Source organism: Protomyctophum parallelum (assembly GCF_964188405.1).
Source record: "Protomyctophum parallelum genome assembly, chromosome: 6".
NCBI lineage: Eukaryota > Metazoa > Chordata > Actinopteri > Myctophiformes > Myctophidae > Protomyctophum > Protomyctophum parallelum.
The window spans coordinates 13,337,792-13,354,945 of record NC_139701.1 but is presented as its reverse complement, the minus strand read 5'-3'; the positions used below and the strand labels follow the sequence as shown (position 1 = coordinate 13,354,945).

General features: G+C 44.3%; 1 protein-coding gene across 3 annotated transcripts in view; it reads left to right on the top strand.

Moving 5' to 3' along the window:
• Positions 1-16,461, top strand: part of tle5 (TLE family member 5, transcriptional modulator) — a 66,256-nt gene extending 49,795 nt beyond the window's left edge. Inside the window, exons 6-10 of one of the 3 annotated variants that reach the window (XM_083767556.1) lie at positions 7,215-7,277; positions 8,046-8,120; positions 12,378-15,561; positions 15,735-15,818; positions 16,094-16,461. In XM_083767556.1, coding sequence (XP_083623682.1) covers positions 7,215-7,277; positions 8,046-8,120; positions 12,378-12,608 — 369 coding nt within the window. In that variant the 3' untranslated portion in view covers positions 12,609-15,561; positions 15,735-15,818; positions 16,094-16,461. Of the gene's footprint in view, positions 1-7,214; positions 7,278-8,045; positions 8,121-12,377; positions 15,562-15,734; positions 15,819-16,093 lie in introns of those variants that run through there. The other 2 variants (XM_083767557.1, XM_083767558.1) reach the window with 2 other exon arrangements.
• Positions 16,462-17,154: the final 693 nt, after the last annotated feature.

The following is a 17,154-nucleotide window of genomic DNA, read 5'->3' as shown; positions in this document are numbered from 1 at the left end:
AGATCTGCTATTTTTCAATAGCTAATGTATAACATAATGATTAGTTAAAACACCGTCCAGAATGGGTTAAGTCGACGATTAATTGTCATACAAACAATTGCGATTGACGATTTGTTTTCTTCTTCTTTTTTTTTAACATTGGAACGTTACAATTTGTATTTCTGTTTGGCTTTTAGGATTCGTAATCACAAATTGCACAGTGCAGATATAACGACTAACTTAAATATACAAAGAAATCACTGACACATTTAACCATTTTTCAGAATTTGTTCTATCCAAAATACTGTGCAAAATAGTTGATGTACAAGCTTACAACACATGTAAGCTTGTAGATCTGCTATTTCTGCTATTTAGCATTTCTACTTAGTTTTTTTCGGAACATGTTTGAAAATGTATGGACATCTTTCAACATGGAAACGACTGACGATTATGCAAAAATCTATGGTGATTATCTCAAATAATTTTCGATTAGGCGATTATGTAATGATTGTGAAAGGCCTAGTATTTTGCTCCGTTCTCACATTCTCTGTCCTTGTTGCCTGTCCGTCTGAAGAGTGCCAGTCATCTACGCAGTAGACTGAAACTTTTTATGGCATAGGGAGAAACTAGGCACAGCTGCTGGACATGAGACTAATTAACCCATTTCGACCGAGACCGATTCTACAAAATGTCAGTTTTCTGAAAAACCCATGTTTCTTATGTCAGTCGTTCTCAAACATTAACATGTCAAGGACCCCCAAACTTATATGTAATTGTCCGCCGAGCCCCATCTGAAAATATGTTGTTCCAGGGACCCCCCCCCCCTCCCTCAGAAGCAAAGATTTGAGTTAAAAACGTTGAAAGAATATATTCAAACATTTGGGCCACATTTTCACGCTTAAAAAAAATAGCAGACGATAAGAAATCGGCAGAGAGTGAGCGACGTTTGCGCTACTGTATGCCCAATTGAAGTGGACTCGATGCTATGTTTTGTGTCTGTGAGTGTATGCAATTTCTAGATTTTCCACCATTCAGTGTTTTCTTCAAAACATACTTTTTGCAACCATTAGATTTTTGACCAACTCTCTCACACACACACACACACTCTCACGCACGCACGCGCGCACACACACGCACGCACGCACGTAATAATGTATCATCATTCATCATACCAGTGTTTTATATTCTATTCCTCTCGGCTATTATTTGTTTCCAAAGTTTGCCTGATCGAACCCGGATTTCTATCACACAACCGAGGGGCCTGTAAACATCACAGAACCCAAAGCAATTTCACCGAGATTCATAGTGTGCCACATAAAAATGCTACAAATGTCACCGTTTGTTGCAGAAACATGATGTTTTAACCAATGTTGTTGCACACCGATCTCGACCCTGGACGAGCGTCAAACAGTTTTTTGATATTCCACACTGTTTGCCTGCAATGTGTGTCCAAATCTAGTGGGAAGGGCCTGTTTCTTACAAAACAACACCATATAACATCACAAACACATTATCCATTCACCCTAGAGGTGAATGAACATATAACATATAACATCACAAACACATTATCCATTCACCCTAGAGCAGGGCTCGACGCTTAGCATTTTTCCAAGTAGCACGTGTGCGCCTAAGTTGAAAAATCTAGTAGCACACAAATTATTTTAGGAGCACGATGAAAAATGATGTATTTTTAAGGGGCGCTAGCCCCTCCTATATACAGCCTTTGCCCCCACACATCTCAAAATGAGCCATTGACAATCAACAGAGAAATTATGTCAAAATTCTGCTAAATATGACATAAATTAAAAGCCATTGACATTGAAGGGAAGATGTATGTCATATGTAAACGAGCAAATCAGCTAACCAATCACAGGCAACAGGCATTCTGATTGGCCAGTATGAGATGATATCTGATGATGTATGATGACAAGAGCGCCCCCCTGATTTTTCTTTAATGAAGTGATATGAGGTAGGGGTGGAAAATAATATGTCAAAATATTATATCACTATCTTTTCAGCAATTATCACAAAATAGTGATATTCATCATGATATCATTATGTTTGTTTTCATATAATCTATATAATCAATTTGTTTTATGCTAATACTTTGAAGATAGATCGATAGTAGCTCTGTTCCATACCTCTAATATGTGCAACACAGCTATGGACCAGAGCTAGATAGATAATATGTTGCTCATGGATGGATAGACAGGCTATCCGTTTTTATCCTGCTGTTCTATCATGTTACTATGTTAGTGTGACATTCAGACAGTGCAGAGGCTGCTCGATGGTGAATTAGTATTGTAACATTCTCCTTGGCTTTGACTGACTGACTGATATTAATACGGTAATCCAGCCAGTTCGGTCATTCGCATTATCATTTATGCTGGGCACACGCTTTTGTAAGCAAGGGTTGTTTTTGATGAACATCTATCCATCCACTCCATGTGTGTGTGTGTGTGTGCGCGCGTGCACGGCTGCACGCAGTTTCACCCGCGTTTGGTTAAAAGTAAGTTACGTTTGAACTTTGAACATTACAAACAAACTTTGCAAATAACGTTTCGGGGTCCAAGCAATTCCTTCTGAATCTGTGCTATCATGCTAATGCTATCCCGCTGAGTTCGCTCTGACTTATTTTCTGTCTGCCGCTGCTGACACTCAGTCAGCAAGCAGTGACAGGGAAGAGCACGGAGCAGCAACACAGTGAGGGGAGGGGCGGTGGGAGCAAAGGGGACAGATCTTCAAATGAACACCGCATTGAGCCTCGACACGTTGTTAGCTTGTTGCTCTGCTCTTTTTGGCGAACGACACCGCCGTTCAGAAATATAAATTTAGGTATAGAACCACGACTATAGAATGTGCACTTGCTGTAGACAGAGACTTGTCTTTATCACGATTGAATGGTCAAATCCTGTAGTCGCACCTCATTTTACAAATCGCACGGTGATATTTTTAGTCGCAAATGCGAGTACCTAGTCGCACTGTCGAGCCCTGCCCTAGAGGGGAATGAACATATAACATATAACATCATGAACACATTATCCATTCACCCTAGAGGTGAATGAACATATAACATCACGAACACATTATCCATTCACCCTAGAGGTGAATGAACATATAACATCACGAACACATTATCCATTCACCCTAGAGGTGAATGAACATATAACATCACGAACACATTATCCATTCACCCTAGAGGTGCCACTGATCGCTCATCAGACCATTTTCACTCCAAATGACTCGGATCTGTGATCTGCAATTTACCTGATCTGGAGAAACCAATCTTTTATACCATTTAAACATTCTCCCCTTCCTCCCCACACACACAGGAACAGTTTTGACGTGGGCTTTGACATATAACGATTACAGGAAATATAAAAAAATTATCCCTTACGCACAAGAACGGTATCGGGAAAGAAATTTAACTTCTGCCCATATCACAAAGTAAAAAAAAATCACACCTGTGTGAAGTGAGTGGTGCAACTCTGTGTGGGGGCCCTGGGTTGGGGGGGGATTTCCAGACCCACAGGAACGCACCCAGGGTGCCGGCCCGATTCCGGCGTGCTGCCCCGCGTCCGAAACGGTTGAGAAATTAGTTACCATGTGTGGGTCACTGTACTGTACTGTACTGTACTGTACTGTACTGTACTGTACTGTACTGTACTGTACTGTACTGTACTGTACTGTACTGTACTGTACTGTACTGTACTGTACTGTACTGTACTGTCACACCCGAAATCACCATATACTGTATACCAGGGGCAGGGGTATTCAACTAGATTAGGTTGGGGGCCACAACTGCAGAATGATTGTGAGATTTATGTAGGCTAATACATTTGTGCACAGTATGAGCACAGGGTGATATATGTCTATACAAGTATATGCAATACCTTAGAGTAGACCTATTTGACAGAACGAGCGTCAACGAGCACTAGCTGAACACACACACACACACACAGCAGGAGTCTGTCAAATTTCTCTCCAAAAGCCCTTGAATATGATAGAATATAATTTAGGATTACTGTCATTATGATAATCTAGCACTTTATATATCGCACACATACCTGTAAATTCTTCTCTTTAATTTTTTTTTTTTGTAAATTATTCCAAGGGCTCCTAGGGGCGCTCTGCGGGCCGCATTTGGATAGCCCCAACAGTTAATATGTGCCTGTGTGTTTGTGTGTGTGTTAGGTTGCGCACAAGTGGTGTTTTCGTGCTGTTTTCGTGCTCAGACGCACCCACCCAGCCAGCCAGCCACCCACACACACATAGCTCCGTAAGGGAGTGGTTGCACCACTCAAAAAATAAGAATTGAACCGCATGTCATTGGATTGCTATTTCCCCTTCCTTCGGGTCCTGATGGATACAACTTACTTATCACATTTTGACCTGAGATCAGATTCTAAAGAATGTCTTCTACATCCTGACAGTTTTCTGAAAAAGCTATGTTTCTATGTCAGTCGTTCTTCAGATTTTTCTAAAATAGCAGACCTACAAGCTCGTGGCGCGCTATGAGCTTGTAGATCTGCTATCTTTCAATAGCTAAAGCATAACATAATGCTAACACCCCAAAAGGTTGTCCCGCCCAAACTGGGTTATAGCATGATCCACAGAGGGGTGCCCTGGGTGCAGCCGTAGCTGCACCATTTAGCACAGCTGCTTGACACCTCATTGATTGGCTACAACACCCGGTCCACAGGGCACCGCTCTATGGATTCGTCTAGGCGACCCTGAGCCTGGCAGAGATGAGCACTACTGCGGAGCGTCCCCTTTCCTAGTTACTTATGTGCGCGGTCACTTTTATGGCTACATTATGTGTATTGAACGTCTCTGACGTGTATATTTACATGTATGTGTGTATATTTATGCCCTGTTTATAAATATTTATATATATATACACACTATTGTGTTTTCAGTACTGTTTGTGCTCTCTGCGTGAACCGACTATGCAGGAAAACGAGAAAGACGGAGAATGAGCCGTGAGAGAAAGGGAGAAAATGGAGACTGATATGGAAACGGTTATCAGTCATTTTAAGTTGGACTCTATGAAGTGGCCAAACTAGCAATAGAATACGTGTTCAGAATGAAGCGTCTTCCATGGAACATGAATGGACTCTCGTGGTACTGCAGCTAAAACTGCTTTCAAAGTGCAGAAAGAAATCAGAGTGGTGATTGAGGCTCAGACCATTAGACATAACCTTGAGGGACATAGACAATATGATATTAAATATTAAAAGCAGTTTTAAAATGCATGTTATTTGCGCTTCAAGACTCAATCTGTGATTTCTTCAACTGGTCAGCTGTGTGTAGAACATCATCGTCATCTTACATACTGTAAGATGACCTTTTGGTGTTAGCATTGTGTTATGCTTTAGCTATTGAAAAATATCAGATCTACAAGCACATAGCACGAGCTTGTAGGTCTGCTATTTTCTGAAAAATCGAAGAACGACTGACAGAAACATAGCTTTTTCAGAAAACTGTCAGGATGTAGAAGACATTTTTAGAACCTGATCTCAGGTAAAAATGGGTTAATCCTTTATTTAGGAAAGCGTAGCCACAGTAGAATCACAGTTTGGGACAGATTGGTTCATTCATGGGGGGACCGTACCGTGGAGCCATTTTAGGCGCCGTGTGTGTGTGTGTGTGTGTGTGTGTGTGTGTGTGTGTGTGTGTGTGTGTGTGTGTGTGTGTGTGTGTGTGTGTGTGTGTGTGTGTGTGTGTGTGTGTGTGTGTGTGTGTGTGTGTGTGTGTGTGTGTGTGTGTGTGTGTGTGTGTGTGTGTGTGTGTGTGTGTGTGTGTGTGTGTGATGATGAGAAGATAGAACTGAAGCGTTGCTCTGCATGCCTAACGACTGTTAGCGTGGCCCCCTCTCTCTCCTCGCCGCACAGCCAATTAGCTTCTAACGCAATTACCACTTGCTTTGCATATCTCTCACACGGATCGGATGATAACCAGCCAAATGTGATAATAGACCTGTGTGTGTGTCCGACCGCAGGCCAGCCTACAGTATATAATGATCATTGTGCATTTATAGTGCATATAATATATACATCCTGTTTGTTTACTTCTTCCAAAAACGGTACATATACTGCACGTGTTTAAAGCAACAGGACCCGTTTAAAAATTGGAATAAAATAAATGTTTCGCAACAATGCTGAATTGTTCAAAACGATGACGTAACATAAGCTGCAAGTTTTCCACGCGTGGATTACACACACGATGAAGAGATGTTGTCATTCAAGTCTTGATGCTTCAGATGTCCAGTCTGTTACTATTTGCACATGCATTTTAATAACATTGGGTGACATTGTAGAGGAGTAATGTCAACTCGATAGAAAAAAGTACCAACATCATGGCCTGTTTATGGACCCTCGTAATGAAGTCTTCAGTGAGTGTGTGTTGTGTTTTGCTGAGTGAGTCTTAAGTACTGTCATTAACACTTACCCTCGCCGCTATTAATTAATGGCGTATTGCCAAGGTTTTATCGCGCGTAACACAGCCAAATATCCGTAATCACATGTTATAGTGACAAACTGCTGTGTGTGTGTGTGTGTGTGTGTGTGTGTGTGTGTGTGTGTGTGTCTTGACCGGTGGTTGTTCTCTCGGTCGGTGTTGGAAAAACCCGACCGAGAGTATCACAGCGCTTGCTACAGGGCGTTGAAAACGCTTGTCTGGGCCAGAAACCGCCCCTCAATGTCGTTTCTGAGATACAGGGCTTTGAATGGAAGTGGATGCTCGCTCATCTTCAAAATGGCCGCGGCCACTGTCCTATACTTGGTGTTGATGTGCTCACGAACGGTGGCTAACGATGCAATCGGATCAAAACATGGATTAAAGAATGTAAACCCTGGAACACGGAGAAGCCACGTTTGGCAGGCTTTAGGGCGCCAATTTGCCATGGGATCCCATGACTCCAGCTGGGATTGAACCCTGACCTCCCAGTCTCAGGGAGGACACTCTGTAACTACGAGGCCACTGAGCTGGTAGGACGTACGAGTCTTGTCGTTGTGGCTCGGTGGTTCTCATTTTGACGGTCCTTGAAAAACCTCATATCTTCAATAGTTCCTCCATAGAAAGATTGTGGTCCGAAATAGGCTTCCCGTTTGACTTACCGTCGCCTCTCAAGTCTCAAAGTTTAGCATGCAAACAGACGCGAAAAACAAAGCGCATTCTTCTGACAATAACCCATTTGTATTCATCTCGTCTTGTCCATGTCTTTGTGTTCACAGGCTGAGATAGTGAAGAGATTGAATGGGATCTGTGCTCAGGTCCTCCCCTACCTGTCCCAGGAGGTGAGCACACGCACACACACACACACGCACGCACGCACGTACACACACACACATACAATTCTACACAGTACACACATCGGTCACTATCCCCACTGACTGTCATTTTGTTCCAGGATGAATGACATCATTCTTCACCATACATTTATTTACTTCCATACCTCTTCAAACCCTCAGCATCTCTCTGTCTCTCTCTCTCTCTGTCTGTCCCTCCCTCTCTCCTCTGTTTAGTGTTACTGTCTCTCTTCCATCTTCTCTTCACCTCCCTCCAACCTTTGAATCATTCCTCCCTTTGTGTGTGTGTGTGTGTGTGTGTGTGTGTGTGTGTGTGTGTGTGTGTGTGTGTGTGTGTGTGTGTGTGTGTGTGTGTGTGTGTGTGTGTGTGTGTGTGTGTGTGTGTGTGTGTGTGTGTGTGTGTGTGTGTGTGTGTGTGTGTGTGTGTGTGTGTGTGTGTGTGTGATACAGATAAGCTATGCTCTTATCTGTCCAGCAGGAGGTTGACCTCCACCCATTACAGCATGCCAATCAACCGTGTGCTATACACCATCTTGTGGTGTCTGTCCTTCCCTGTGTGTGTGTGTGCGGTCTGTCCGTCCCTGTGTGTGTGTGTGTGTGCAGTCTGTCCGTCCCTGTGTGTGTGTGCGGTCTGTCCGTCCCTGTGTGTGTGTGCGGTCTGTCCGTCCCTGTGTGTGTGTGTGTGAGCTGAAGGAAGGAGCAGAGAATCACTGTAGGACAGTTGATATTGATCTAACCTCCCCCTCCCCCCCTCAGCACCAGCAGCAGGTCCTGGGAGCCATAGAGAGAGCCAAGCAGGTCACCCCCCCTGAGATGAACTCCATCATCAGGGTAACACCCACCCCGTGCATCTACACACACACACACGTTTGTATTACTATATGTGTGAGGACATCAGCATTTAACTCCATTGTTGCCCGCTAGGCGGTAGCTTAAGCTCACCTAACCTGTGCCGTTCTCACTCTACGAACCTGGTTTAATTTCCGGGCTATTCAGTGAGGTAGGGGGCGGGGTTGTTGTTGTGATCGTTAGCCGTAAGCTCATCCCCCCTTAGCTCTGGTTACAAACGGTTACATGCGATGCAGCGATGCAATACAAACTCACCAATGATTTGCGGTCGTCGGGATGCGCGCAAGCTCACCATGGGACAGCGCTCGAAGCTTTGGATACAAGGCTTTAGTCGAGGGGCCACAGGCTCAAGGAATGGCGTTTAACCTGTGATGTCATGCCGTACGTTTTATTTGTGGGGTTTTTTTCTATTCATTTGATCATTAAGGTCCACAGAAGGAGAAGCCTGCTCTGCCACAAACATCGCGGGAAAAAAATATAATTTTTGTATAACACACCAGAGACAACATTTTCCAAATTTCATTATGCTTTAAGTATTAGCAAAAGGCCGATGCACACCTCAGAAGGCTAGTGACAGGTGCATAGGGCAATAAAGCATACTTTAAAAAGGTTATCTTTGAAAAACAAAGAAGGGTCCCCTCACACTGTCAGAAAACTTGCCAGAAATGTTGCGGTCAATTTAGACCTTCATCAGGACAGACAATATAGTCTGTCCTTATCCGCTTCTAGACCGGATCGGCAACCTTCACAGTGACCGGATCACAGGCAGTCCCAACACGGATTACGTTGACACAAACACTGGAATGCTTTAGAGAGGCACATTTTAATCAAACAGTAACAGTAACTCTTATGTTGCTCTTAAACGTTCGTACATTGTTTGCACATAACATGCGTTCGTGGCAAACTGGTTATATGGAGCTTTTCACATCAGTTGCTGCTTTTTTAGCGGTACCATTCCGGCCCACTTTCGCCACCTGCCTATAGCTACATTTTGTCATAGTTACTGATCTAAGGTACTGTAGCTAAAACATTTAGACTAAATAGAATAAATTGTCCAGCTGCAATGCTTCCATCACTGCACTTGTTTTTAACACTTAAAATGCATTTGCTTTATTCACTGTGAAGCTCTTAGTAACTGATTAACATCATACATAATACCCTAGTTTATTACAACAGTTTATTCAGCTAGCTGCAATACTTCATGGTATTTCCCTGGTAGCTACTACTGTGCCTCATCAATATGGGCGGAGGGCTAGCCAGATAGCACAGATATTCCATCACTATGAGTACGGCGTTAGCCCAGGAGGTGCCATCATTCATCACCAGAGGCGCTATGTTAGCTAGCTTAGCATACTCTATCATGTGCTACCGTCTCGTGTTAGCGGGTTTAGCCGCTTCATCACGATGATGCATGGTTTTTCCGAGGGTCTTTACTCCCCCCCCCCCCCCCCCCCCCACTGTCTGTGGCCTTAGAAACTGAGGACTGTGGGTTTGTAGGTACAGTATAGGTTTTTTTTTAAGGTAGTCCTCCTCGATATACTTTCTTTTCCTTCATGTTTAGTCACATTATGTGATCCATCTCGTACAGGATTAATATACACCCTTTCATCTTGTAGGGCTGACCCAAAAAAATCGATTAATCGACGTTCATTAAAAAAAAGCGGACCCTTTTGGTCCGCTAGACGGCCCATTTTGGTCCGCGAGCCATGCTCGCGCCTCGCAGAGCCTCCTCCGTCCTCACGTCACGTGTTAACAAGTAAGTCAAGCAGCTACAGTCATGCCGTCTAGCTTCTATCCTTATTCCCTGCCACCACAACCCCTTCGGAGCGAAATCTTCTCCAAAGCGGGATTTATTGTCTCTTTTCTGCACTAATATAAGTAGCCTACGGTAACTAACTATAATATTGCACTCTCAGAGACAGAGCCGCTTTTTTGGTTGTGCGAACGTGCCTGCGAGACGGTGATGTCTTTGAAATGGAACGGCTTTTACGTCTCTCTCTCTCTCTCTAAGCAATAGCAATTGTCTCTCTCTGTTCACTGCTCGCACATTGCGCGCCTCGCTTCGCGCAACCTCGCATTGCGCCTCGCGCCCCCTCCCCCCCCCCCCCCCCCCCCCGTTGGGTTTCGAAGCGGCGACGATCGAAACAAAATTATATCGAAGCGTCGATCATCAAAAACGTAATCGAAGGTCAGGCCTATCACCTTGTTGCATCAGTTGTACACCATCTCTACTTTCTACCTCTGTCTCTGTGTCTCTCTCTCTCTCTCTGTCTGAGAAATGTCATGCCATTGTTTTGGGGGTGGCTGGTTTCATGAAAAGCGTGAGGCAGTAGTGGGAGGAATATGACAGGATTCTGATGACTTCATCACAGTGAAACCATAGTTAGACGGGCTGTATAGAGAGACACGTCTTTGGACACAGGACGTCAAGACTGTGGTGTGGTGTTATATCATCGTCACACAGACAAACGTAATACACAGCAGTACTGTATGTGTGTGCACGCCGCTACTGTAGGTACCTACTCCTGCCACTGACCTTGACTCAAGGTACTGGCGTTCCAACTAGAGCGCGGTCCCCGGGCACTGCACCACGGTGGCCGCGCACCGCTCATACGTAAATTTGTTAGGATTTGTGTCAAACGCAGAGAACAAACTCTCCCGAGGGCACAATAAATAAAAAAAAATAAAAGTAGGATGTAACTTAACTTGTCAGTAAGATCCTGCGAGTAATTCGGAAACAACTTCCTCTCATTAAAGTGTCTCTGTGGGAGGAAGTAAGATCCGCAATGTCGTCGACATTATGGATGCAGTTCACGGTTATTATGACTGACCGTGCTGGCATAGCGACTCTTAGCGAGTGACGATTCACATGAAATGGAGAATGGAAATGAGTGAGGTTGTTCTCTCCACACATAACATATTTAACGATTAAGTTAAGTAGACTATCAAATCCCTATCAAATCACAATTATTTGGTGGGCATGCTTTGCCAGTTGTCTGTGCTATGAACTCAAAAAGGGCATAAAGACTAACTAACCCAAGCCTGTTCCTAAAAGTACATCATGCTACCACTGCACGATTTTAGGTCCGACCTAGACTACCAATTGGCAAAAAAGAAAAGAAGAAAAAGGTACAAAATCTATCAATTTGATTAAGTTGATCAAAAACAGAAAATTAAAACAGCACAGATCTTCAAGCTCGCATTGAGTTGCTACTTTTGAAAGATTTTTGAAAAAATAAGAATATATCAGTCTGGCTCTAAAACAAAAACATAACGCATACAGACCTACCAGTAAAGGACATAATATTTATTGTAAGCATATTCAGTTCTTAAAAGCATAGAATTGCATTGCAAGGTGCTGACGGGTAAAAACATATATTATATTATTTACTCCGTGACTTTGACTTGTAGCTGTTTGTTTGCAGTAGAGCCGTTGACCTGAAAGGTGTATCGTCCTGTGCAGACGTGGAACCTGATCATAGCTTTGTATGGTCTAACTTTAGTATAGTTGGATTCTCCTGTCTTTATATATATCATCTGTACTTGGCATGGTCTAACTTTAGTATAGTTGGATTCTCCTGTCTTTATATATATCATCTGTACTTGGCGTGATCTCTCTCTCTCTGTCACGTTGCGCTGAAACTTGTGCCTTAGGGGTTGTACATCAAGCATAGCATATTGTATATATTAGTGTCCATAGCGTCCTTGTAGATTTAGTATCTCCTACTGTGCCTGTCTTTGTATAAGCTGTGATATGTGCTATACTGTATAACTATCGTGCTGCTGCGCTCGAGGGCTTACATATAAAAGCTGATCTGTAACGTAGGGTGGGTCACGATTACAAATGTAATTTGACGATTAATTGTGGGGTTTTTCTTATACTATTTGGGCTTTTGTTAAAAATACAAAATAAATAGACTATTGTGTAATAATTGTGATTGGTCTAGTGTAACGTATATTGTACATGCAGCATGTTAGCAGTGCTGTGTGATGTGTGTGTCTGTGTCTTAGCTGCGTAGTGTGCCCCTCTCTCCTGCTGTGTGTGTGTGTGTGTGTGTGTGTGTGTGTGTGTGTGTGTGTGTGTGTGCTGCATGTCCATGCAGCAGCTTAGCAGTGTGATTTAGTGTGTCTGTCACTGTGTCTGAGCTGCATGTATTGTCCACTGCTAACTGCAGGTTAGCAGTGTGTTTCAGTGTGTCTCTCTCTGAGCTGCGTGGTGTTTTCTCCTCTCTCATGCAGCAGCAGCTCCAGGCTCACCAGCTGTCTCAGCTCCAAGGCCTGGCGCTGCCCATGACCCCGCTGCCGCTGGGCCTCGGCCAGCCCGGCCTGCCCGCCTCCGTCACCTCCTCGTCCGGCCTCTTCTCCCTCTCCTCCATCCTGGCCTCCCAGGCGCAGCTCGCCAAGGAGGAGAAGGCGGCGCGCGACGGCGCCGACAGCCACCGCGAGGAGGACGGGGACAAGTCCGATTAGATTAGGACGAACGACGACCCCACTGTTGTTCCTCCCCGTTCAAGATTCAGTTTGTGTGTCCAGAGAGGCCGCCCCCCGCGCCTGGATGACCTAAACCTCCCCACCCCACACCCTACCGGCCTACAGCTTTCCCTTCCCTGCTTCCCCCCATCCCCTTGGCATAGCCCCTCCTCCTACCCTGGGCTCCAAGCCCTGACCCTCTCAGCTCTACTAGGATGCTTTTGGCTCCAGTTTCTCAACCTCTACACCTTATACTTAACATGCTGTTTTTTATTTTCCCCCTCTCACTCCTTGTGCTTATTTCCCCTTTCTCTCTTTTTCTGTTGCCACAATTCCACCCCAACAAAGAGTTGTGTAAGCCCCCCCCCCCCCGCCCCTCAAAAAAGCAGCCTTTTTAAGATTATGTATCTTATTTTTGTATGTGATTAAGCTTGGTTCTTTTGTTGTTTTTCTTCTATTCATATTGCTTTCCTTCCTCCTGTCTGTTTCACTGTCCTTTTTTTTCCCTCTGTCCTCCCTGCCCACTCTCCTCTCCTCGCCTCGCCTACACACCTGCCTCTGGTCCATGCAGGGCAATCTGTGAGTGTGAATGTACCGTGGTAAAGGTGTTAGGACCGACACAATGCATTTGTTAAACAAGACGAGGATGGCGACACGGCCTATATGAGCCTCGGTTGCTTTGACATTGCAAGCCTTCAGTTCTCTCACACAGATTCCTAGACGAGCCGTAGGCCCCCTGTACAAATGGAAAGATCTGCCTGGACAATGTTTTCTAGAAAAAAAGAAGGAAAAAAAAGAAAAAGAAAAACCTGCTTACAAAAATACAGTGATGTTGAATATCTTAGACTGTTTAAATTGCATGCTTCCATTTAAAAGCTAGAATTTGGCCGTGGGCTTAAAAGACCGATTGTGATGGATCAGTGTGCCGTTTAAACAGGGATTTTCCACGAAAGAAAGGGAAACATTACCGTTGTTGTAACTCTGGTGTGAAGCTGCGCTCCCATTCTAGCCTAAATTCTAGCGTTGCTTTTAGTCGCCCGAGGGGGCTCTCGGAAAGCAGAGGTGTATAATGACAAGGCATAGAAACTCTAGACATTTTATGTTGTGAGCATCATGAATTCGTATAAGTGGAAATGGAAAATGCACCTTCTTTTGAGCTACCTTTTTCCTTATGTTTCCAGTTGAAATTAGAGTTGTCAGTCAAGAAAACAAACAAACAAACCTACCTTTCAAACTAATGCCCCCCCTACTTATGATACTTATCCAACACAGCAGGGTATAGTTCCAGCCAGCACCTTACCTGGAAGAGGCAGCACTTTTCAACAACAAAGAAAGCTGAGAATGGCACATTGTGCAACAAAAGAAAAGCTGCCACTTGACTTGACTTGTGTGTCTGCAGCCCAACACCCCCCCCCCCCCTCCCTCCAAACCCCCCCCCCCCCCCCCCCCCCCCCCTTGTAAAATTGCACAAATATTAAAGCAGTTGTCAAAGGAAGAGAGGATGTGCATGTTGTATATTTGACAGCAGAGGGCATAGCGTCTGTTTTTGGAAGGTGTCCCTTTGATGTTGTATGATGTGAGCGCTCTCTGATAGATCCACCTGACGCTTCTGTTGAGTCGTAGAAAAACAACACACTACTCGGTCATGTGGATGCCACAGACTGCCTTTACGTAAAGGACAAAAGATGAAACCAAAACAAAAAGAAAGACCACACTGGTAATGCTAATTTAAGTTTAATCACGTTGCACATAATATGTAGGATATGATCCAGTCCTTCGACTTAATTCCTAGGTCTATTTTAGGCTGTGTGTTTCCGTTTCTCTTAGTTAGGACAGAAACACTCCTACTCCCCGATTCAGAACAACCGTACGACATACATACAAGACAAAACACTGTGTTATGTAGGTGACATTAGCCTACATATATAACATTCAGTGAGAAATCTCCTAGCCCGGTGACCTAAAAAGAAATGATGGATGTCCCACAGACAAAGCACAAGCGGCCACTGTTTCCTTTAGCTGGGGAGATAAATAAAGCCCCCCCCCCACCCCCAACTCCCCATTGCTTCCTGTATAGTCCTTAGAATAGGCCTACTTTGGGCTTAGAATGGCATGTTCCAGTGAAATGCTGGCGAAAAAATTGAGCTAAGGTCAAGAGAGTTTGTTATTGGACTGACTGACTTGTTCTGAAGGCAGTCTATTCGACAGCATGTTAAATACCCCCCCCCCCAAACACACACAATCAAACGTTTTTGTGTTATTGCGTTGCCCCTATTATACCCTCTCTTTTGGTGGCTTAATATTAATAAACTGTGAGAGTGAATAGATGTGACAAAATGTCTAGATAATGAGGGACGGGTATCAGTTGGATGACTCTGAGACGACGTGTGTGTGTGTGTGTGTGTGCGCGTGCGGCTGTATAGGTTTGGTTGTCAGTGAGGCAATGGGCCTGAGCCACAGAGGCGGAATGCATCGCTGTTCTTCATAATAACGATACGCTCTTCTACTTCTGAATGAAGCTAGAAGATCTTCTTGCCCCCCCCCCCTCCCCTCCAGATACATATTGTAGTAGTGATATGTGGAGTGTGTGTGTGTGTGGACAAGACACACACTCACGCGACGTGCGTGCATATGATGCACAATGTCTACAGGGGAAACCAAGACTTTCTAGCGAAGAGATGTTTCTTTAAGAACATTTGGTCCAAATTTTCTCTGTGGTGATCCCAACGCACTTCTTTCTTTCTATCTTTCTTTCTTTCTTTCTTTTCCTTTAAACTATTATTAATCGTTATTATAACTAGAATAAGAGTGAAAAATCTGATGTTTTAAAGAGACCGATGCAGATGAAACTATGTATGTGTTGAAGTAGTGGGAGAGCCGTCAGCCTCTGTATACAGTTATACATATAAAGCTTTATGTGTATATGGCTGTCCTGGATGATTCTCGTGCTATCGTGTTACAGTACTGGTTGTGACACCCCTAGGGGGGTTACAGTACTGGTTGTGACACCCCTAGGGGGGTTACAGTACTGGTTGTGACACCCCTAGGGGGGTTACAGTACTGGTTGTGACACCCCTAGGGGGGTTACAGTACTGGGTGTTACAGTACTGGTTGTGACACCCCTAGGGGGGTTACAGTACTGGTTGTGACACCCCTAGGGGGGTTACAGTACTGGTTGTGACACCCCTAGGGGGGGTTACAGTACTGGGTGTGACACCCCTAGGGGGGTTACAGTACTGGTTGTGACACCCCTAGGGGGGTTACAGTACTGGTTGTGACACCCCTAGTAGGGGGGCTACAGTACTGGTTGTGACACCCCTAGTGGGGGGGTTACAGTACTGGTTGTGACACCCCTAGGGGGGTTACAGTACTGGTTGTGACACCCCTAGGGGGGTTACAGTACTGGTTGTGACACCCCTAGGGGGGTTACAGTACTGGTTGTGACACCCCTAGGGGGGTTACAGTACTGGTTGTGACACCCCTAGGGTAAACTGCAGTACCGTGGCCCCTAGTCCACTTCTCTGACCCCTGTGTCCTGACCCCATTGCTTGCCCCATCTGCCCCCCCTCCCCCCAATAGCGTGAAGCATTGTAAGCATTTTGAGCTTTGTAAAGGTCTTTTTTTAAATACTTATTTTGTGTATAATGTAAAACCTGAAAGTGTGTACTTTGGCGGGATAAAAAAAACAAACAAAAAGTTTTGTGTCATGGAATCATAGCTTCATTTTAACAAAACGAGAAAAAAAAGGTGAACTATAAAAGTAACAAACATTTACTATAAATGAAAATGAAATGTTCTGCAGTAAGGAAGTACTTCTGGTGCCTTACAAATAAAGTCAATCAAATTAAGAGAACTGTGTCGACCTTTTTTTCTTTTTCTTTTTTTTTTGGTCCTCTTGATTTTTTGCCTCTGTGGTTCATTCAACGTTCCACTTGTTTCACAGGATCTTTGCTCTAACGGAGAGCATGCTCATGCATCGCCTTTCCATCGGGACACGGCCGCCTCATCTAGAGGCGCTCATTTGGTGCACGTTTGTCCGCACATAATAATGTACTAAAGCCTAGGGCCACGTAGGGCTTTTGTAACCATCACAGCCGAGCTACACCCAGGCTTTTGAAAGATCAAGTCCTATTTAAAAGTCTGCATATGCAGGGCTCTCGCATATCCGTGTATTTGCGCGCACACACGCTTTGTGTATAGCTCGGCACTTATGGCTAAAATGTATTTGTAAAAATTTTTTTACATTGTATTGCAGTTTATTATACAGGTCCTCAAATGTTAATATTGTGTAAAAGTAAATTTTCTTCATTTCCAGGATGGTGAATCATGTCCATAAAACCTTTTGATTCTTTAAATAAAAACACCTTAAAAGTGTATTTATTCAACTAGAGCGGTGCCCGTGGGCCCTCTACAGCGTGTCCGTAGAGGGCGCTGGCCTACTTGGAACGATGCAAGTTGGAAATTCATGCCCCACCCAGATATTTTGCCTGTGTCCCTTTTATGCCCATACTGTATATGGAGTTCTTTGTCAGGCATGCCCAAATAT